This window comes from Hypomesus nipponensis, chromosome 2, assembly GCF_054491055.1.
Source record: "Hypomesus nipponensis isolate SF chromosome 2, ASM5449105v1, whole genome shotgun sequence".
In the NCBI taxonomy this organism is placed as follows: Eukaryota; Metazoa; Chordata; class Actinopteri; order Osmeriformes; family Osmeridae; genus Hypomesus; species Hypomesus nipponensis.
In genome coordinates this window covers 13,698,053-13,721,573 of record NC_140362.1, presented here as the reverse complement: position 1 = coordinate 13,721,573, position 23,521 = coordinate 13,698,053, and the positions used below count along the sequence as shown (strand labels likewise).

At 52.5% G+C, this 23,521-nt stretch overlaps 1 protein-coding gene across 1 annotated transcript; it reads right to left on the bottom strand.

Annotated features, from left to right (window-relative positions):
• Positions 1–493: 493 nt before the first annotated feature.
• Positions 494–22,733, bottom strand: snap91a (synaptosome associated protein 91a). Its single transcript, XM_084669935.1, has 29 exons — positions 22,604–22,733; positions 16,915–17,057; positions 15,679–15,754; positions 15,178–15,280; positions 13,659–13,752; positions 13,444–13,555; positions 12,942–13,048; positions 12,799–12,840; positions 11,282–11,343; positions 10,853–10,861; positions 9,697–9,709; positions 9,335–9,533; positions 9,184–9,279; positions 8,899–8,913; positions 8,328–8,531; positions 7,480–7,557; positions 6,114–6,329; positions 5,085–5,165; positions 4,764–4,835; positions 4,203–4,283; positions 3,777–3,845; positions 3,193–3,495; positions 1,950–2,132; positions 1,815–1,839; positions 1,506–1,599; positions 1,288–1,374; positions 1,062–1,166; positions 726–836; positions 494–590 (listed from the first exon to the last, which is right to left on the bottom strand). Exons 1-28 carry the CDS (start codon positions 22,731–22,733, stop codon positions 756–758), a joined length of 2,880 nt encoding a protein of 959 aa, XP_084526061.1. The 3' UTR covers positions 494–590; positions 726–755.
• Between the last annotated feature and the right edge of the window lie 788 nt (positions 22,734–23,521).

The following is a 23,521-nucleotide window of genomic DNA, read 5'->3' as shown; positions in this document are numbered from 1 at the left end:
TTCACTATTTGTCTCCAAGTACGTTTGAAATGACGACGGGAGATAATGGTCACATGACTTCATAGAGCTTGATATCAGATTCACATCAATATTCTCTTCCACGGACATACAGAATATGGACAGCCTTTGTGTCTGTCTGCCAGGTTTATGTACATCAAGACGACGCTCTGCAGACCACACGAGGCTTCTTTACAGCTGACCAGGGGGCCGGTCGAGAAGGGGGTGGAGCCCAGCGCAGAGAGCAAGGGGCGGGGCCAGGGGCATAAACACACGTCATCCAATTGAAACGCAGACACTGGGAAAAAGAGCCTAAACAGTCCCGCCTCCACTCTCCTGCTCGTTTATGTCCACTTCTTTTTTTTTTTTTTTTTCGTGTAGATTTGTTTAGACAAAGGACATCTACACGAGCACACACCAACGAACACTTTCACAGTCTGTGCTACAACATTACACAAAAGTGGGCGGGGCGAGGCAGGGTGAGGCGGGGCGGAGGGCGGGGTGGGGCGGGGGGCTGACAAACATCTCTGGAATCTTGGGACGTAGTAAAACACCAGACAGATCGGAGGGCCCTGCTCCAGAAAAACAAGCAGCTGGGAGACAGAAAGAACGAGGACAGTCAGGCTAGGCATTCTACACTTCATCGAAAGCAACCTTTCACGTCATCAGGAATACTACTGCTGGTCCTGACCCGGCCTCACCAGGCCTGACTGAAGAGATATACCCACCTAGAGGGAGGGGGAGGAGGGCAAGGAGGTTTATATGAAGTCCTTGAGGTCGAGGTCTGCCAGGGGGTCCTTGGGCTTCTTGGGACTCTGACTGGCAGGACCAGGAGAGATCTGGCAGATAGACAGGGACAGACAGACAGACAGACAGACAGACACAAACACATACCGACAGGAAGGCAGGCAGACAGGCAGACAGGCAGACAGACAGACAGACAGGTAGACAAACAGACAGGAAGATAGACAGACAGGCAGTCAGATGGGATACTACACGCTGCACTACCCTGGTTACTTTGTGTTGTTGTGTCGAAACTGTTACACAGTGTGTGTTCGATTTACCGGCGCTCCAGGTGCGGCAGCCCCAGTGAAAGCTGGTCTCATCATGGGGGTCTGTCCCATCATCATGGGAGGAATCATGGGGGCCCCGGGCCCAGCTGTAGGGGCCTGGTGGGGGGAGGGAGAGGGGAGGAGGGGCATCACAGGTTAGATATATATATATGAGGTGGGCATCATGAGGCAATACGTTTTCCTATAGCTGTCTGTGTGTGTGTGTCCCAGTTCTCACCATGCCAAAGCCGGACTGGGCTCCCATTGGTGGAGCCATAGCTCCTCCAGGGGGAGGGGCTCCTGGGGCTCCGGGGGCGAAGCCAGGCTAGGAAACGGGAAGTAAGTAAACCGTCAACAGAGGGGAAGGTAAAGAGAGCTGTGCTGGGAGTGGGGCTGGGTGGGAAGGTGGGGGGGGGGGGAGTGGGCTGAGGCCGGTGTGATGATGAGAGCTCCTACCATTTGCGGTCCGGGTGTACCCCAACTGGTGGGGGCCACCTGGGGGATCCAGTTAGATCCTCCAGTCAGCTTCTTCTCATTCCACTGCTGGTCCCTAACACAACACACACACGTGGTCAGAGGCTAGACACACACACCAGAGATCAGACACTGAACACACAGACCAGTGGTTCAAGTCTAGGCACACACACACACACTCGCCAGAAAGACTAAACATACACACATGCACATACACACCTAATAACAGAGACTAGACCCACACAAATTCATACGGCACATATAAACACATACAAACAGACCCATACTTACTTTTTCTGGCTCGTCACCCCCAAATCTACAAGAGAGAGGAACAGAAATAGGAAGGAATCATGAATGCTTCTGCCTGCACTGTTTGCCCCAGCAGCTGCTAAACAAGAGTGTGCCCAGGCGTGACCATATACGTACTTCCCACCAGGTTAGCCAATGAGGAGTCCAGGTCTCCCCCGATGGTCTTGGCAGGGGGCGTGGCCGGCGGTGGCCCCACAGTGGCGGGGGTGCCAGTGCTCCCTGTGGTACTTCCTGCTGTGCTGCCCCCAGTGCTCTGGGGCGTTATAGCAGGCATGAGCAGCTCCCCTAGACCCCCCAGCACTGAGAGACGAGGGCCGGGTTAGATCCTTCAAGGACGCGGTGGGACGGTCACCACATACAGGCATGACGACACCACAGAGACATGTGACATCCCCTCATACAGATGTGACATCACCACACATGTATGTGACATAACACACACACACACACACATACACACACACACATACATACACACTCAGTATGCTGTGGACTGCATGCACCAAATGACTGCCATGATTAGCATGCATCGAAGGGCATTACATCAATTTTCCATTTTGGCACCATTCACTGGTAATGTGTAATGAACTGCCTCAGGTGTCCAGTACATACTAGACGCCCAGAGCAGAGGCTGAAGGGAAACCAGCCTGCAGAAAGACCTGCAGGATACAATCCATAATGGGAGATACAGCGAGAATCCTAATGTGCCAGAACCATGCAAACACAACGGACGTTCTACGACGGTTACGGAATCCAAGCAGCTACAAAGCATTGGGGGGGGGGAAGGCTTGTGAACTCACCAATGACACGGTAGCAGCAAGCAATGAGCAGTGAGGGCGGGGGAGGGGGTAGAGGAAGGAGAAGAAAAGGACAGGGGGAAGGATGGAGGGAGAGAGAAAGAGAGCGAGAGGATCAGCCACGAAGGCCAACATGTAGAGGAAAGGGGGAGGTGGGGGGGGGGGGTGAGGAGGAGTAAAGCTGTTAGCAGTGGTGACTGTCAGAGTTACATAAGCAGTGTTGTCAGCAGTGAAGCGTGACACAGCCAGTCGCATGGAAACTGCACACGCACACACACACATGTACACAACAGCAGCAGTATAGAACAACCCATGGCTTTATCGAGGACAGAGATATGACCACAGCAGCCGTGGCATTGAAAGAGTACCCTGCTAGCTCAGCCTCAAACATCCAATAGAAACACTACAGATAAACAATAGGCTGCATAGTACTATTACCAGCATTCTCTCTCACCCATTCTAGTGACTAGCTTACGGGGACTACAATTCCGTCTATGTTTTGAGACATGATTGATGGAATTGTTTACTCTGCTCTGTTCTCTCCGTTTCCTAGGTCCTACTACCTGAGGTGTCGAAGCCACCAGATGGCGCCGTCACAGCAGCTGTATCCTCCGTTGACAGGGCCGTGGGCATGGCTGGCATGGCTGGCATGGTGGGCATGGTGGGCATGGTGGGCATGATGGGCATGACGGGCATGACGGGCATGGCTGGCACAGGGGGGGTCGGGGACGGCAGGGATCCCAGGACGTCGAAGCCAGACTCCAGCAGGTCGTTCTGGAGCGGGAGCGTGGCGGGGGCCGGGGCCGGGGCCGGGGCCGGGGCGAGCGCTGGAGCGGCTGTGGGGGCCAGGCTGGGTGAGATGAGCCCTGTGAGATGAGAGAGGGACGTTAACGAGAGGCGGAGGAGAGACCCTGGTGCTGGGCCGCTGCAGAGGAGCTCCGCCACGGAGGAGGGAATTGTCGAGGAGGGGAACAAACGTCGAGTCACGCCGGGGCTGACTCAGAACCTGTTGACGCCGCGACGACACGCAGTGAACACAGACACGGGAACGCGTGTGTGCGTGTGTGAGAGATCGAGAGAGGAGGTGTGTGTGTGTGAGTGTTTTGGGTGGTGGTGGTGTGCGTGGTGGGGGGTGGGGGGTGCGTACCTCCCAGCAGGTCGTCTGCGGGCCCCCCAGGGGCAGTAGGCTGAATCTCCGCAGGACTGCTGAAGGTGTCTGCAGGGCCAGCCAGAATAGGGGGGGGGGGGGACAAACAGAGAGTATGGAGGAAAAATAAGGAGGGTTAGCAAATGATGTGCCTGTCGCTCCCTTGGGGAGGGCGGTGGGGGGTGTTAGAGTGCAAACACACACCCACGCAAACAACACAACCAGGGGAGGGAAGACAGGGCTGAAATACTGTTGAAGAAGTGATGCTGAAAATGGAGGAGAAGGAGGAATTTTGAGGGGATGGGAGTTGGAAGAGCAGAAAATAATATGAGGAGGAGGTGTGTAGGAAGAAGAGGACGGAGGAAGAGAAGGAGGAGGAAGAGGAGGAGGGGTGTACAGGAGGAAAAGGAGGAGGTGCCCCAGTACCTAGCAGGTCAATGACTGCTTCAGGCTCGGGTTTGGGAGGAGAGGAGGCTTCCGGAACTGGAGCTGGATCAGAGAACGAGTCTAAAAATAGACAGAGAGAAAGAGAGAGAGAGACAGACAGACAGAGAGAGAGAGAGAGAGAGAGAGAGAGAGAGAGAGAGAGAGAGAGAGAGAGACAGAGAGAGAGAGAGAGAGAGAGAGAGAGACAGAAACAGAGACAGAGAGAGAGAGAGAGAGAGAGAGAGAGAGACAGACAGACAAAGACAAAGAAAGAGAGAGAGAGACACACACAGACAGACAAAGAGAGAGAAAGAGAAAGAGAAAAAGAAAAAGACAGAGATTTACTTAACTAACCATTGAGATTAGTCCTGGAACGATAAACCAAGTTAAGGTCACAGGTCACGATGAAATAGGGAGAAGAAGAGAGACAGAGGGTGAGAGAGAGAAAGACACCGGTGTGATACAGTCAGCTGGGTCGCAGATTCCGAGGCCGCTCCGGATCGCGCCACAGGGCACTGTTGGGGCGTTGGGGGGTCACATGACCGAGGAGAGCGCGCTCACCCGTTACCAAGATGTCTCCGGCCACGTTGGCTTCGGGCAGCGGAGAGGGCCCACGGGAGACGGCAGGGAGGTCTGCCCGGGCCGGCCGGAGAAGAACGAGGAGGAAGAGGAGGCGGAGGAGCAGAGAAAAAGCATTAGCAGAAACCGAAAGTGCGAGAGAGCGGAGGAAGGATAGACCAAGTAGCAAGTGGGGAGACATGCACAAGTGGCATACCACTATGGGGACAAACCAAGACGCGTGGAATAACAGATGAGAAGAGGAGGAGGAGGAGGAGGAGGAGGGGAACCGGTACACAAGAAGAGAGGAATCAAGGCCTGTACCTGACCCAAACAGGTCTACGCTAGGAGTGACTGCCTTGGTCTCTGTGGTGGGGCTGTGCTCAGGCATAGAATCATACACATCTACAAACAAGGACAAACGGTTAGCTCGGCGGGCAGCTGATGAGTTCAAGGGAGAGAGGGAACAAGAGGGAGAGGGCGGAGGGGAGAGAGTGGGAAGGAGAGAGGAACAGAGAGAGAGAGAGAGAGAGGGTGAGAGGAATCGAGAGAGCGTGAGAGAGGGTCAGAGAGAGCAGAAAAGCAGACTTTGGTTCAGTCATCGACATGTTTTTCAAAATGCAAGCTGATAAGAGCGGCAGAAGGAGGAAGTGGTCATCAGAAGGAGGAAGTGGTCAGAGGTGATGTGCGAGGAAGCAAACTGCACAGGATCATTAGTAAATGGACTCATCAACACAAGCTGACCAACCTCTGGATATATGGACAAACTATGTTCAGTTACTTCCTCTAAGGATTCATATACTCACTGTAAGCAATAGCTCACAAAAGGCCAGGGTATATTACTGTTATTTTACAGTTGAGGGCTAATATATAAATATAAAATTGCTACTTTATTTTCAGTAGAAACGCAATGATCTACATGATATTAAATAAATGCGTTTACTGATAATCCGTGGGGATACGCAATAATATCTCAAATAAAACAAAGCAAACGTTTTTGCCTTGGTTTATGATCAACATACCAAGGCTGTCAATCAGATTTCGAGGTTGGAAATACCCATTGTGGAATTTACTCTAAGTGGTTCAATATTCCACACAGGCTAATATCAATGCCTCAATACTGCATTAAAAAACATTAATTATTTACAGAGGTGGTCAAAATGTTTGAATGACTCAGTGCCTAAAATGTTCCAAATCAAACAACTGAAACATGGAAGGAAACAAAATTATAACGATAGAACTCTGAAATGTAGGAGGGACGTTTTATCATCGCCATCGTCATCACAGTCAACATCGCCTTCAAAATGCAGATGGATGCAGTGCAGGGTAGTAGTGAGAGAGTGGTGACATTACCACCAAAGAGGTCGAGGGTAGGTGGAGCCGCAGCCTCTGTGGTGGTGGCCGGGGCCCTAGGGGGCGCCACGGGCACAATCGGAGCGAGTGGGGCGATGGGCGGAGCCTCGCTGGAGGTGGGGGTGATGGTGACGGCCCCCGTGTCGGACGGCATCATGGCAAACAGGTCCATCTCTGGAGCCATGGCTGCACTCCCCTCAGAGGGGGCGAAGGGGTCTGTGGGAGGGAGAGATGGGAGAAAGGAGAGGAAGAGGGGGAGGGGGGAGAAGAAGAGGGGGAGGGGAGGGGGGAGAAAGGAGAGGAAGAGGGGGAGGGGGGAGAAGAAGAGGGGGAGGGGAGGGGGAGAAAGGAGAGGAAGAGGGGGAGGGGGGAGAAGAAGAGGGGGAGGGGAGGGGGGAGAAAGGAGAGGAAGAGGGGGAGAGGGGAGAAGAAGAGGGGGAGGGGAGGGGGGAGAAAGGAGAGGAAGAGGGAGAGATGGTAGATAGGAGAGGAAGAGGGGGAGGGGGGAGGAGAAGAGGAAGAGGGGGAGAAAAAGAGGAAGCGGGGAGGGGGAGAAAGGGGAGGAAGAGGGGGAGGGGGAGAAAGGAGAGGAAGAGGGGGAGGGGGAGAAGGGAGAGGAAGAGGGGGGGGGAGAAAGGACAGGAAGAGGGAGAGGGGGAGAAAGGAGAGGAAGAGGGGGAGGGGGAGAGAGGAGAGGAAGAGGGAAGGGCGGAGAAAGGACGTGGGAAGGTTTGTTCAACAACAAACATGGTTAAAAGCAGACAGGAGAGAAAATCGAGCGATCGAACATCGGGACACAGAGACACCATGCAACTTAGAACACACGCCTGAACACACACATTGAACACACTACCTTGGTTACAGAAGCTCTGTCCTGGATAGTACGGACAGACCTCTGTGATTGAATCCCTAAGCATCAGCTATATTGTTCCAGAGCGGTCAGGCTCTGGGTGGGGGGTGGGCAGGACCAGAGCTGAGGTCCACCTGGTTACCCACGGAGAGAGAGCGGCTAACCAGATCCAGAGGGATGACGTCTGGCGGGTGTCATCAGATTAATGAGGGGGGGGTTGGGCGGTATGAGCTTATTTGAGTATTGAGCGGGTTATATCAAAGCGTGGCTAGGTGGCGGGGGCAGTGAGGGGCTAGGCTGGGAGGGGGGGGAGGCAAGGGACGGGTGACGGACGTGGGGGAGGGGGGTGGCAGGGGACAGTAGACATATCAAGGTGATGACAGGTCACATGATTCCCTACTGTCCCATGTAGAAACGGAAGCAGCCTATACTCACTACAGCGTCCTACACACACACACACACGTGCCCACACGCATGCGCACGCACACACAGACGCTTAGCGGTGCTGTCACCCACCAGATCCACCAAATGCATCAGCAGCAGGTGCTCGTACTGCCGTAGCTGGCCCGTCGCCTGGAGAGGGAGCGAACGCATCTGGGGGGGCAGGGAGGGGGGGGGGGGACAATGATGGAGGGGGGGGGGGGGGGGCATGACACCCAGGTGCACAGTGAGACGGACAGACAGACAGACGCGGACGGAGTAGGAATAGTGATGAGTACGCAGTACGACAGAGGAGGGGTCGAAGGATGAGGTGGATGGAGACCAGGACAATGGAGGGACGACATGGGAGGAGAGATGGGAGGTCAGCATTAGGGGAGAGCAGTATACCACAGCAGAGTATACCAGAGTATACGACAGTATACTAGATAACAGCAGAGTACAGCAGAGTATACTAGAGTATAGCTGAGTAAAGCAGAGTATACTAGAGTATACTAGAGTAAAGCAGAGCTCGTAGGGCAAGCGGTTGATCTCACAGTAACATCAGAGGGATGTTATCTCCTCGGCAACAAGGCTGGAGCATGGTGATGTCACCCAGGCCAGGCCAGGCTGGTGCTGTGTGTGGTTATCTTTCTTAAGGACTGATGTCTCCAGTACAGGTACACTCGATAGGTACACACCTGTTTTGAACGTCTTTTTGTATCACAATTGATATGTACTAATTGATTTTTTTTATGTATTTGAGTATCAGTGGATGTTTGAAGTTGCATTTCGGATGTTACTGTAATCAATCATTGAATGTTCACCAATCATGTTGCAGGTAGCAAGAGGCTGTGCGAGCCCGCCCCCTCCCCCCCTCCTCTCCCTGTACCCTTCAGCACCATTCACATCCTCAACCCCTCTCTCCCCGTCCCCTCCCCACTGACCTCCAAACAGGTCCATGTCAGAGGCGGAGGAGGCGGGGGCGGGGACGGGCAGTGAGGCGGGGGCGGGGCCAGCGGCGCCGGTGGGCGTGGCAGCTGCGGGCGCAGCAGCAGCGGCGGCAGGTTCGGCGGCGGGGGCGGAGTCAGGGACAGAGTCAGACTCGTCCAGAAGAGCGTCCGCGGCGCCGTCGGTAGCAGCCGAGGTCGCTACAGGGTCAACACCCAAATCACCCCCAACACCCCCCGCCCACCCAAACACAACCACAAATACCCCCCCCCCGGACACAACCACAAAGGAAGCATGGAAACCAGGGGTGCAGGCAGGGACAGAGATGAGGAGAAAAAGGAAACAAGGGAGACAGGAGAAGACAGGGGCAGAAGGAAGGAAGGAGGACAGGAGAGGAAGGAGGAAGAGAAGAAGAGGAGACATATTGCAGATTGAGAAAGCAGGACAGGCGCAGTGACAGGCCAGAGAGAACAGTCTGCTCCTGAGGTTCTTAAGAACCACCGGCGAAGGCTCTGGTCATCATCTTGACCACAAGACAACAAGGAACGGCTTCTCTACCGTACTCACCCTCGCCAAGCAGATCTGCATGAGGCAGAGGGGGGGGAGAGAGAGAGAGGGAGAGAGAGAGAGAGAGAGACAGAGAGGGAGAGAGAGAGAGAGAGAGAGAGAGAGAGAGAGAGAAAGAGAGGGAGAGAGAGAGAAACATCATTACTTCTCATAGTATTCGCATTAGTGGCTGACAGAGGAATAGGAAGACGACAGCAGGGGAGGGAGCGCAGGGGAGGGAGAGGAAGCAGAAAGAGGCAGGAAAAGAGGAGGGGAGGCGTGGAGGAGGGCCGCGCCGTGTCTCACCTCCCCAGCCGGTGGTGGTGGAGGCTGCGGCAGCGCCCCCCGGTGGGGCGGCCATGGGGTCCAGATCCAGCAGGTCATCGAAGCCAGTGCTGCAGGGAGAGGAGAGATAAGAGACGGACATCCACACATACGTGGACATCCTCCCTGGGTGCCCCAGCATTGGGGAGTGGGGGGCTCACCTGGGGGGGGGAGGTGATGGTGGGGGGGCTGGGTCGGACGGGGGGGCCGGGCCGGGCGGGGGGGCCGCTGGCGGCGGCGGAGGCGGCAGCGGGAGGCTCGGTGGTCGTAGCCGGAACGGCGGCGGAGGCGGCAGCGGCGGCGGCGGGGGAGACGTTGTTGGTTGTCGTATCCTGTTACCACAGAGAGTATGCCCCCGTTACCATGGTACTTGACCCGGTTACATAACGAGGCATGACTTGACTGCTTGGACCCCTTGGGGCCTCGTTCCAAACACATCATCATCAACTGAGACTGGGAATAGCTGTTTAGAGAGGAGGAGAGGGTCTCACTCACCTTGCTGGGAGACCTGGAGGGAGATCAACAGGAGAGGAGTTAACCACATCACAACAACCCTACATCATGACATCACAACCATCGCCATCAAAACATCACCTGGCCAGATCATGCCGTGACCACATGACCTGATCACATCAAGACCAGGATCAGTAGATCTGAACATGACCTGGATCACATCAAGACCAGGATCAGTAGATCTGAACATGACCTGGATCACATCAAGACCAGGATCAGTAGATCTGAACATGGCCTGGATCACATCAAGACCAGGATCAGTAGATCTGAACATGGCCTGGATCACATCAAGACCAGGATCAGTAGATCTGAACATGGCCTGGATCACATCAAGACCAGGATCAGTAGATCTGAACATGGCCTGGATCACATCAAGACCAGGATCAGTAGATCTGAACATGGCCTGGATCACATCAAGACCAGGATCAGTAGATCTGAACATGGCCTGGATCACATCAAGACCAGGATCAGTAGATCTGAACATGGCCTGGATCACATCAAGACCAGGATCAGTAGATATGAACATGGCCTGGATCACATCAAGACCAGGATCAGTAGATCTGAACATGACCTGATCACATTACGGGCAGGATCAGTAGATCTGAACATGACCTGATCACATTACGGGCAGGATCAGTAGATCTGAACATGACCTGTTCACATTAAGGGCAGGATCAGTAGATCTGAACATGACCTGATCACAGCCAGATCAATAGATCTCATGAACGTATCACATGCATGATCAAATGAGAGAAGACATGATCTGTCTGAGCTTAGTGACACACAGGAAAACAAGTTCAAATCAAAAGTGTCACGTTATTAGCAGACAAAATAAAATTTCTGTTAGTAATTAACAGTCTCAAAAATATAAAAAGACATCCATTCTACGCCATCTCTTTTACTTCAAGAGTTCCATAGGGTCCTGACGTTTCATGGAACCTTGTTTGTAATCATGACACAACGCAGCACTGGCTTAACATTGTATCATGTTAAAGAAGTAAAGGTTAAATGTTCAATTAAAGATGTCGTCCAGCAATCCAGACACCAACCCCCCCCCCCCTCCACCCCCCCCCCCCCTCCACCCCCCCCCCCCCCACCTCCCCGCAGGCCACACCACCCTGTCAAGCTGAATACTCACTTTTCCTCTCTGAGCACAAAGGAAACAGGAACAGACAAGACAAGTTACCAGCCTGGCCAGTGACACACAGGTCAGCACTGAGCAATCACGACCGGTGAAGGACAGATTAGTAGCTTCAGCGTAGCAGAGAGAGGTCCTTGTAGTGAGGGACTTGAAGGATCTACATCAAGGTGTGTGATCGGGTTTGAGAGAGGGACTTTGCCTGTGCAACGTGAGCGTGAGCGTTTGAGAGAGGGAATCAGTCCGTCGCGATATGTGTGCGTCTGAAGGAGCGAGTTAGCCTATATAACGAGAGCGTGAGCGTTTGAGAGAGGGAGTCGGGCCACTACGATGTGTGTCTGAGAGAGCTACTAAGGAGAGGGAGGGGCTGCTGGGCATGTGCAGGTCAGCGAGTGTGAGGGACCGATGGGAGTGAGGAGGGCTACTCACGGCTTCTTCCCCTCCAGGGTGTTGAGGTGTGTCTCCAGGGACTCGAGCAGACTCTCCGGGGCCTGCAGGATGAGAGAGAGGGGTTACTATGGGAACCGGGAGGTGGTGGTGGCAACAGCCTATACTGGCGGGGGCACACAGGGCAGAACGTAAAGCACACACACACACACACACAGGTGACGGATATAAGACATGACGCACATTCAGGTGATTCACAGGGGTCACATGCAAAGACTGAATGAGCATGCTCCGGGTACCCACAATGCACTGCAGCAGGCTAGACAGACTTAAAGCCCATCGTCGTTACACATGCAGGCAGGACACACACACATACACCTGCCGATGGCAGCCAGACACACACATGTACCATGCTGGATCACCATGTCACTCTTATATAGAACAGCTAAATCAATCTCCCTCGTCCTTCTATCCCCCTCTCCTCCCTTCTCTCCTGCTCCACTTCCTAGGCCTGCGTCCGCCGACAGCCTCTCCACTTCCTCGGCTCTCTGAGCGATGAAGCCTGACGCCATTACAGCAATAGCAGCTGTGATAGCTATGATACGTCTATCAGCTGTAATAAGACACTGGGGCCCCCAGAGTGTGATGAACCTGTCTCATGAGACAAGGAGGGAGGCGGGGGCTTGATCTCCAGAAGAGACCCGAGAGCAGGCACTCGGGGAGATCGGACACATGACCGCTGCTTTCTCGGTCGGAACTCAGATAAGACCAGAAGCCATAATGTCTGGCCCGGTGCCAGCCAGAGAGGGATGCCGACTCTATTCCGCTCCCAGGAGAAAACAAGAGGGTTAGGCTTCGTGGAACAGACAGGCAGCAGTGTGACTTGCAGCAACATTCCAGTGCACCAAGACTCCGACCGAGAGGAAGACTGTGCTCTGGTTTCAAAAGCCAGAGGTTACGCAAGCGCTGAGACTCAGGTCCGCTCAGGTCCATCCAGTCCTGCATCTGAGACTGTGCGCTCAGCTCAGCCCAGATCGACTGTGCTGCACTTTGCTGTGCTGTGTGTGCAGCGCAATGCTATTCTCGCCTGTGCGCTTGGCTCTATGAAGCTAGCTAGCTGTGTGCACTACACACTACTCACACTCTCAGCCTGCACGATGCTGCGGCACCGCTGCAAGAGACAGGGCACAGGGTCTGTCAATCACCAGGGAACCACTGCTCATTGGCGGCATGGAGGACGGGATAGGTCCATGGGTCACGCCCCCTCCATGACAACCTCACCAATGAGAACCCCTCAGGTCACTTGAGAATGAACATTGACAGTGATTGGCCAGGGATGGCAGCTAAATTACAAGAAGCAGGGGTCCAGAGTGACGCCTACAGAGAACAGGATTCTGGGATTTGTAGTTCCGTGAATCAAACACCCAGGCAACACTAAATAAATCACCACAACACTGGCATGCGCAGTTAGTCCTAAGCGTGTGTTAGTATTGATAGAGAGACAGTGTAGGGAGAGTCACAAAGGAGAGCGGAGAGGCTGAAGACTGAGATGGTCGTACTTGAGTCAACTCCGGGATGTCGTTCTTGTCGATCCCCACTTGCTGTGAAAGAGAAGGACTGAGGTTCAGCAGGAGCATGTGTACAGGACTGAAGAGCTCAACCCGGCGGGTCAGCAGTGTGGTGTGTGCGGCAGGCGCCGTACCTCAGCGGTCTTGAAGAACTCGGACACCCGGGTCATCCTGGTGAGGAACCTCTTGTAGATCTCCAGGCCGTCTTTACACTGGCCTCGCTTCATCTGGAAGAACTTCTCTGTGGGGCCCACGGATGTTGCAAGTCGCACACAGAAAGAGAGGAAAGAGACAGAGAGGGAGACAGAGAGGAAAGAGAGAGACGCGTGAGAAAGAGAGACGGGAGAGCGGGCGAGAGAGGAGAGAGACAAAGGAGAGAAAGGAGGAAGAGAAGAAGAGGAGACATTGCAGAAAGCAGGACAGGCGCAGTGACAGGCCAGAGAGAACAGTCTGCTACTGAGGTTCTTAAGAACCACCGGCAGAGGGGGACAGGGAGAGAGAGAGGGAGAGAGAACGATGGAAAGAAAGAGAGATAGAGAGAGAGAGAGGGAGAGAGAGAGAGAGAGAGAGGGGGGGGGAGAGATCGAAAAAGATTAACCAAGATGTAAGAGAGAGAGAGACGGAGGTAACCATGACCTAGAAGGTTGATGATGCCGTCGTTGTAGCAGGCATATAACTTGATCAGGTCCTTGAAGAGGAGCAGGAAGCAGGCTTTAATCACGCCATTGGTCAGCTCATTGGGATGGACCTATCAGACAGGAGCAAGGTGCCGCATCACAGATGATCAAAAACATTATTGAAAGTTAGTTTGTTAGTTCATTTGTTGGCTTTTTCGTTAGCTGGTTAGTTACCTCAAACTCCAGCAGAGCATCTATCTGGCTCTGTAAGATGGGCATCCCTTTCAACAACTTATCTACTGACATGGTCCTCATCACTCCATCAGACCTGAGAGAGAGATACAGAGAGAGATAAAGAGATAAAGAGAGAGAGAGAGAAATACAGAGAGAGATAAAGAGACGTAGCTTTATTAGCGCCATGGCCACGCTGCCGTGAACCTGCAGTTCATCGGGTTATCAGTGCCTTTCTCTGCCCACGATAACCGTAAATTGCGAGCGCAATTTGAACGCGCAATTGAATGGGCCTCCTTCTCTCTCTTTATCATGGATGGGCCACCAAAGTCAAAACAGCAAAAACAAAGATTTAGTGATAACGAAATTGATGTGCTTGTTCATGAGGTAACAGCAAATTTAAATATTATACAAGACCGGAATTCCACACCGACACACACCAAAAAAAATCACCGCAAAATAGAGGTGCACTTTCACGGGCGCTTTTTGGACACACCGCGGAATACATAATTAGGCGCACTTTACGCACCCCCTCGCATTTCTTTATGGGAAACTCCCACTTTCCCCTTGACCCTCCCGTGGATGCATATGCACGACACGGAAAAGCGCAATTTGCCCTATTCAGTTCCGGGCAATCTGCCTGCCACTCTTACCTCAGTGCTGCATATGGTTTTACAGGCATACAGGCATATTGCGAATCAAATAGACCTGAAGTGGGCGCAAAAGCGTTAGTACATGAGGCCCAGAATGAGGTCCATGAGTAAGAACATTGGTGTCTCTTGTGGAACACTGACGGTCCAAAATGATGTTTCTACCATGCAGATAGTAAATGCTTCTAGCAGGAAATCAGCCAAGCAGGTCAGGCACAGGCAGGGCCCTCTCTCTGCCCGGAGCTCGCTGACTCATTCCTCCTGACAGACAGGACCCCTGACTCAGAAAGGTGGCTCAGATGATGCCTGTTGTTCTTCTGAGGGGAGGTTGGCAGGATCAGCCGGAGGGGTCGGGGGGGGGGGGGGGGGGGGGGGGGACGGTCTACTGCAGTGCACTGATGTAGACCACACTGTTAAACACGGCTGAAGATCTCAACAGAGAATCAGTCTAGCTGAAGTGACTGACTTTTAGCAGGATGGAGAGAGATTGAACGAGAGATATGAAGGGATGGAGAGAGAGATGGAGAGAGAGAGAGAGAGAGAGAGAGAGAGAGGGGTGGAAAGCCTGAGACAGAGACATGGAGGGAGAGAGAGAGAGAGAGAGAGAGGGGTGGAAAGCCTGAGACAGAGACATGGAGGGAGAGAGAGAGATAGAGAGAGATTAAGAGAGAGCAATTGAGAGGGACATGGAGAGATGGAGAAAAAGATACAGAGACGGTGCCATAAGAGTTGGTGGGATGGACAGAAAGAGACAGAGAGATGAACAGAGAAAGATGGAAAGAGAGAAAGACGGACGGTTGGAGAGATGGAGAGAAGGAGACAGAGAGATAAAGACAGAGAGAGAGAGAGAGAGAGAGAAGGAGAGGCCTCACCCCTTCTTCACTCGTCCAAAGTCAAAAGACATCTGTCTGTAGGCGAAGGCCTTCTCGTTCAGATAGCGGCTGTAACGCCTGATAAACGTAGACATGTCGTAGCCTGGGGAGGAAAACACACACACGTGTCACCCTTGCATGTTGTTCTACAGTGGCCTGTTTATGTCTCTGCGGGATGCCATATTAATCACCACAGAGACCGTTTTTAATCGCCACGGGTGACAGTTTGACTCTACATCAGAGAGGTTGGGAAAATGGGGAGAGATTAGTGGTGGGGTGAAGAGGAGAGAAGTGGGAGTGCGAGGTGTGGAAGGAGAAGGGGAAGGTGGATGGGGGACAGGGTAGGGGAGAATGCAAGGTGGGGGAGAAAGGAAGGGTGGGCGATGGTAGAGGAGGTGGGGAGGGAGGGAGGAGGGGGTCAGGACAGGAGTCACTCCTAACAGCAGAGGTGGGGAGGGGGGGAGGAGGGGAGTCAGGACAGGGACAGGAGTCACTTCTCACCGTGGGAGCCGGTCTTGTCCAGGAAGTTGCTGAGGTTGAAGAGGGTGTTCCTGGAGGCCAGGAACTGGACGAACCTCTGAGGAGACAGAAAGCAGCACCTTCCAATCAGCAACACACACACATACATAGATATACCATGGCTTAAAATATCCTCAGGTGTATTTTGCTGGCCCCTTTAAGAGCTTTACTGGCTGCCTTCCAAATCAAAGTATGACTTTCATGAGGTGAGGAGAGGAGATCCTCTCTGGAGAAAGGAAGTAGACCACTCACTCCCTCCATCTCTTCCTCCTCCATCCCTTTCTCCTCATCCTTCCTCCTTCCAGACAGTGAGCTTAGAAACCATCTACCCAGTCTCACAGGAGACGCACACTTCAGACACTAAGCTAGTCACTCCACACCTGTCTTCACACACACACACACACCCACATAAGCATCACGAAACACACTCTCTCCAGCTAAGCCTCCAGTGAGTAGATGAACTGGGGTGAGGGGGGGGGCACAGTGACCCTTGTTACCCATGGCAACCTCATAACATATCCTCCACCCCACTGTAATCTCTCTACAGACTCTCTGTGTAATGACATTATCTTCCTATCACAGCATCACACGCACACACATCTCACTAAATCTTCTTCATCATCTTTTTGTTTCCATCCTCCCCCCTCTCTCTCTCTCTCTCTCTCTCTCTCTCTCTCTGTCTGCCATCTGTCTGTCTTCCACCTGTTGTCTGGGTGGCCATGCAGTGGGTCGTCAGGATGTGACAGTCAGCTGGATCCACCAGCCGAACATCTGCCTCTCTATCTGTCGCCTTCAGTTGACCACCGTGGCATAACACTGAATGAACGAATGAATGAATGACTGAATGAGTGCCTACATGAATGCATGCACAAACTGTGCTGTGAGCTAGATGTAGACAGAAGAGAGTCGCATCTCCGCTGAACTGTTCACTGTCTACATTTTAGTACTGGCGCACGTGTGTGCTGAACTGAACACCATCCACATTTAAACTGTGATAGATGTGGGTGCTGTCCCTGGTGCTGAAGAACCTGAACCAACAGCTTCACACACGTTTACTATTGTCTCTGATCTCCTTAAACACAATGAAAGAATACATGTTTGAATAACTGAATCAACAAACTGTTGCTGGAACGTAGCTTCAAACAAGCTCTTGTTTGTATGTGTCTGTGTGTGTGTGTCGTGTGTCTGTGTGTGCGTGTGTGGGTGTGACCTCCTCACCTCGTTTCCGTGCACCATGAGGTGGTGAGTGGTGACCAGGGCCTTGAACACTACCACCCAGCTGGCGTTGCCCGCGCGCTCAAATAGTGTGTCTGCCATCTGGGGCACGTTGACGTTGGTCTCCTGGGTCGCCTGGATCAGGTCTGAAACAACACACACACACACGCACAGGTTACCAACAGGCAGAAGCAGGTAGTCAGACAGAGATGGAGACGGAGCAGGAGAAAGATAAAGAAAGAATCAGGGTTGGGGCTCTGAGCAGCAGAACACTGCTAGAACTAACAGGCATGAGTCTGTGGATGCCTGTGCGAGTGATTGGGTGTGTCTGAGTATGTCATTCACAAGACGCAGGTAGGTTTGTCATCAACTTCTGTATCATAGTGTAAGGTTCTGTTTTCTCTCACACATACACACACACACACATACACACACACAGCCCCTCTGCTCTATTTTTGACATCACATCACCGCAGGCATACTGGTGAAGTGGAGCGAGTGGAGAGGGGCATTGTGGGTCTGACATCACGCTATCACATCCTCCTGTTTGTGACTGGCCAATGGGAGGAGGGGGAGGAGACAGAGGGGAGGCTGACTGTATCAAATGTATGTAGTAGAATAAGAGAAGAGACAGGATAAGAGTGTGTGTGTGTTTGTGTGTGTGTGTGTGTGTGTGTGTGTGTGTGTGTGTGTGTGTGTGTGTGTGTGTGTGTGTGTGTGTGTGTGTGTGTGTGTGAAAGGGAGGGGAGCTGATATTGAGTGTCATGTTTTCAGCTCAGCATCAGTGTGTGCGTGTGTGTGAGCGTGTGTCATATCGAAAACACTCACATTTCAACAGTTACCAATCATTACAAGGAAGTGATACTAGATACAGTACAGGAACAATAATCCTTCTGGTTGGACCAGACACCACACACACACACAGACACACACAGGATGGTAAGGTATTTTTCATAGATGTCGATGGAGTACAAATGAAGTTGTGCCAAGTCTGTTTCCTTGGCAACTGGCATTCTCGTATTTCCTCTCGACATGAAAGATGCTAGAGACCTCTCATCACTGTCGGCTGGTCGCCAGGACTACCAGCATCCCGGTGCAACTGACCAGCAAGGGAATGCTGTACCACACCCAGGGTCATGGTATCCTGTTCTGATACTGCTTTAATCAACTGATTAGAGACAGACAGACATACAGACATACAGACATACAGACATACAGACATACAGACATACAGACATACAGACATACAGACATACAGACATACAGACATACAGACATACAGACATACAGTCATACAGACATACAGATAGACATAGAGACATTGAGACATAGAGACAGACAGACAGGCAGACTGCCTGGAAGTAGGACTCTGTGAGGCTGTTTCACTGCACATGAATGGTCCATAAAGCAGCAGGATATTTATAGTCCCAGCCCTGGAGCAGGGCACTGGGAGCATTACCCAGAAAGCACTGCTGGCTGGCCAGACCAGCACCAGACCAGGACAAGTGGGGAGAGGAGGTCCTGCTTGCTGTCTGGTTTGCTAAGACTAAACCCACCTCCCTCAGTCTTCCCCAGCTCCCTGTGCAACCCACTATCGTTCTCCCTAGGGAAAGACGGTTCCTCCTGGCGTGCTTCCTCCTTGGCTGCTCGATCCGGTCAGAAACAGGCAGCAAAAAGAAACCGGCCACACCTGCATTCCTGCGGTACTGCAACTCTGTCTAGCTAGGAGCCAGCTTGGCAGCAGGATATACTGTACATATACTGTACTTTCTCTGTCACACATTCAGAGTGGCAGACTCAAGGACACACTGACCTCCCAAGAAGGAGGACAGGAGGGGAGTGATGATGGGGGCGTGTCCAGGCACACAAAAAGGGGGAGGGGTCGGAGCAGTCATTGACGTGGTAACCAGGAAGTGTGGAGTGTGTTTCCAGTCCCTTCCAACTCAATGAGAGGCAGCAGCCACTTCCTATGACATCATCACTGCAGCACGAGAGCAGCCAACTTGCCAAGACCCTCTTCCTGGTTCTCTTACCCTCTCCCCCTCCACCCTCTTCTCTCTCTCTCTCTCTCTCTCTCTCTCTCTCTCTCTCTCTCTCTCTCTCTCTCTCTCTCTCTCTCTCTCTCTCTCTCTCTCTCCTTCCTGCCCTCTCCCCTTCTCTCTCCTATGTGTCTCTCCTTTACTGCAGCACTGCCTGCTAGCACTGCATGAGTCGAGGAGCTGGGAGTGGGATGGAGAGAGGGATAAAGGGACGGATGTAGGGAGGGGGAAACAAATAGAGTGGAACGGAGAGAGAGAGAGTGTGAGAGAGAGACTATTACAGTAAAAAAGCGAGTAAAAGGGTTAGGGTTAGACATAGAAAAGCATTGGAAAGTTGGGATGGATAGTCTCCCTTTCTCCCTCTCTCACTCTCTCACACAGACACACACACACAGCAACATACATCTCTCAATGTCATACTTTCTACATTCTGGTAATCCACTCCCTCTTTAAACAGGCCTTTGTCTATTTGTGTGTGTGTGTGTGTGTCTGATTGTGTGTGTCTGATTGTGTGTGTGTGTGTGTGTGTGCGCGCATGTGTGTGTGTATGAGGGAGAGCACGAAAGGGGACATTGTGTGTGGTAAGGAGGGCCTCCATTAGCCAGCTGACAGGACTTGAGAGAGGAAGCAGCTCTGATCTCTATAATCTGGGAAGCTTCAGCCAGACAGCATCTGGCTCTGGGCCAGCAATCATCCCGCTGAATGGTACTGCTGCTATATCCCTATGACACACACACGACACACACGACCCAGCACCAGACAGCCTGCAGTCTAGCAGCACAGGGGTGTGAACCCAGCCGAGGTGAGTCAGTGTGTTTGTGGCAGCCCGGACTGAGGACTAAACACTGCTGTTTATCTGGGACGTCTCCACGCCTCTTCTCACCTCCCCTACCCCTCCCTCCACCTCCCTCATCTCCTCCACCTCTCCCTCCCTCCACCTCTCTCATCTCCTCCACCTCTCCCTCCCTCCCTCCATCTCTCTCATCTCCTCCACCTCTCCCTCCCTCCACCTCTCTCATCTCCTCCACCTCTCCCTCCCTCCACCTCCCTCATCTCCTCCACCTCTCCCTCCCTCCCTCCACCTCTCTCATCTCCTCCACCTCTCCCTCCCTCCCTCCCTCCATCCCTCTCACCTCCCCTACCTCTCCCTCCACCTCTCTCATCTCCTCCACCTCTCCCTCCCTCCACCTCTCTCATCTCCTCCACCTCTCCCTCCCTCCATCTCTCTCATCTCCTCCACCTCTCCCTCCCTCCCTCCCTCCATCCCTCTCACCTCCCCTACCTCTCCCTCCACCTCTCTCATCTCCTCCACCTCTCCCTCCCTCCCTCCATCCCTCTCACCTCCCCTACCTCTCCCTCCACCTCTGTCATCTCCTCCACCTCTCCCTCCCTCCATCTCTCTCACCTCCCCTACCCCTCCCTCCCTGCTTCTTTCTCACCTCCTCGACCTCTGCCCCCATGCACCTCTCAGCCCCACCCCGCCTCTCCGCCCCTCCCCACCTCCTCCTGCCCCCTCCTACGTCCTTCCTCCGACGTCCTTCCTCCTACATCCTTCCTCCTACGTCCTTCCTCCTACATCCTTTTTCACCTCCTTCTGGGAAACGGGTGCGTCGGAAAGGCCTTCGATGTGGGTGAACAGCGAGGGTGATCCCTAATGCACACATACTGTAGGCACAACCCACTCCGTGAACACATGAATATGGATGAGGTGCGCGCACGTGTCCAAATCCTGTTTTCATTTTCATGACTCATTACTGCTGCGCAAACACCAATAATATGGCATTGCTTGGTGATTGTGTGTATGTGTGTTTGTGTGACACATAGCAACTCTGCCCTATCGCTGTCTGTTGCTCCTTCTTTTCCTCTATCTCTCCATCTCATTGTCTATTTTTCTCAATGTCACCCCTTTCACCCTCTCCATCTCTTCATCCCTCTCTGCCGCTCTGCCTAGCGAGCTCACCATCACACACTCCATTCCCATAGTAACGGTGTGTGTGTGTCTCCCCTGTGTGCTTCGGGGAGACAGTGTGAGTGTGAGAGCCAGAGAGAAAGAGAGAGAGACAGAGAGAAAGAGACATAGAGAAAGAGGGCCAGAGAGAAAGAGAGAGAGAGACAGAGAGAAAGAGACATAGAGAAAGAGGGCCAGAGAGAAAGAGAGAGAGACAGAGTGAAAGAGACATAGAGAAAGAGGGCCAGAGAGAAAGAGAGAGAGAGACAGAGAGAAAGAGACATAGAGAAAGAGGGCCAGAGAGAAAGAGAGAGAGAGACAGAGAGAAAGAGACATAGAGAAAGAGGGCCAGAGAGAAAGAGAGAGAGACAGAGTGAAAGAGACATAGAGAAAGAGGGCCAGAGAGAAAGAGAGAGAGAGACAGAGAGATAGAGACATAGAGAAAGAGGGCCAGAGAGAAAGAGAGAGACAGAGAGAAAGAGACATAGAGAAAGAGGGCCTGAGAGAAAGAGAGAGAGAGACAGAGAGAAAGAGACAGAGAGAAAGAGAGAGAGACAGAGAGAAAGAGACAGAGAGAAAGAGAGAGAGACAGAGAGAAAGAGAGAGAGACAGAGAGAAAGAGAGAGAGACAGAGAGAAAGAGAGAGAGAGAAAGAGGGCCAGAGAGAAAGAGAGTGAGAGAGAGAAAGAGAGATAGGGCCGGAGAGAAAGAGAGAGAGAGAGAAAGAGAGAGACAGTAAGGAAGAGAGAGCCTTGAGTCTTGGTGGAAGGATTGGCTGATCAGGATATTCAGTCCTGGTATCTCACTAGTTCCTATAATTGGTGGTAGTGTGTGTGTGTGTGGATGTGGTCCTGCAGGTAGTCGCCACAAGACTTACAGCAAACAGGGAGGGGGGGGGGGCACATCAACACAACAGTCATCAGCCAATAAGAGCACTTGACTGCTGAGTGGGCGCTTTTTGAAACGTAAAAAAATTGCTGACACACCGTCGGCAGGGCTGGCCTTAGGCACAATCAGGGAGCAATGATGAAGAGCAGTTGATAAAAATCTGCTTCAATCTGAACCCCAGAACCTGCCGCTGCTAACAGACCTGTCCCAGATGGTCTGAGGGCCCTATAAACTCTGACAACACACACATGCACACACGCACACACGCACATACACACATACACAAGCACATGCTTCTTCTGCCACACAGCATCAGAGATCTATGACATGGGTCTGGTCTGTGTCTTGGACCTCCATCTCTCTCTGGGGAGTTGTGTTTGGTGATGAGGAGAGAGAGGGAGAGAGAGAGAGAGAGAGAGAGAGAGAGAGAGAGAGAGAGAGAGAGAGAGAGAGAGAGAGAGAGAAATGTGGGTTCTAAGAGAGGTTCTGCTGGAAATAAGGTATCTGCTGGTCCACTGTCTGGAGACAGCGGGTGCTAGGATGGGTCACTTGTTATCACATACAGGCCGACTGATCTCAATACCCTCCATAGAACCTGCCAGATAATGGTCCTGCGGAATTAGTGACAGCCCTTGCAACTTTTTCAATTATGTATGGCCTATCACTGGAGCTGGTCCAGAGAGAGAGAAGGAGAGAGAGAGAGAGAGAGAGAGAGAGAGAGAGAGAGAGAGAGAGAGATAATGTGGGAGAGTAATGTGGGTGGAGGTGTCATGGCCTAGCATGCATACCCTCAGGACGCCAGATGAGGGGATACTCACATTCCAAGTGCTTCTTCTTCGGTGCCGTCTGTTCATGAGTGGTCGATTTGCAGACAGCACGAGCCACCTCGGATCCCGTCAGGCTGTACTGCGCCGCGGCGATGCGGTCCGTGAGCGTCTGCCCCGACATCTTCCCTTCACGGTGTCAAATCCCGAGAATCAAATGTCAGATGATCGTCCCCCCCCCAAAAGACTCTCCAGTCCCCGCTGATAGAATGTTCCAGTCGACCACTTCTACAAATCCACTCTGGACACACTACGTGATGGTCAGAAACAAATAATGACCCCGGTTTATTTTTGGTTGAGACGTGTGCGTTTCTCTATTCAAAGCATGGAATTGCAATGGCAGGTTGATGACGAGCGCACTGACACGAATAAATGCAAGCAATTAAAGCTGCACCTTCTCTACTCTATCTCCAGTGAAATTCGCCGATTATAACAGTAACACATACCAGTGTGTCAGACAGGCCTGGTCACTAGCTATGGGCTAATTAAACAGCTCATACAATAAAATTGTGTTTTCCCAAACGTCGAACTCGATATAAATTTAAATGTAGGTCAGTGTGATTCCTTGATTATTTCCAATATTGGGTTTAGTCATAACATGTAATATTTCCCCCCCAGAAGGATAGTCATTTCTATTGCTTACAGTAACGCGTTAGTCAGCCTTATAAAATGACTGCTCGTCGTAAAAGATGCTCGTCGCGTCCTCGTCCTCCTCTCTCCTCCAGCTCTCGGATTAGTCCTCACAGCGACCCTGAAATTCAACGGAGGCGTTGTTTCTTGCTCAGTCGGTACCCGGTATCATCTCCATCCAGAGCCGCGTCCAAATGCGCCCCCGTTATCCCCGTGCCACCGATGACCACCGGTGATGCTTCAAACGGAGAAGGTAGATGGTGGTGCTATCAGCAGATTGGC

Coding starts and splice junctions, on each gene's coding strand:
- snap91a (XM_084669935.1), bottom strand. CDS start 22,733: ATGTCGGGGCAGACGCTCACGGACCGCATCGCCGCGGCGCAGTACAGC. Junction 7,558..8,327: donor TGACATGGACCTGTTTGGAG/GTCAGTGGGGAG, acceptor CTGCCCCCCCAG/ATGCGTTCGCTCCCTCTCCA. Junction 1,167..1,287: donor CCCAGTCCGGCTTTGGCATG/GTGAGAACTGGG, acceptor TCCCCCCACCAG/GCCCCTACAGCTGGGCCCGG.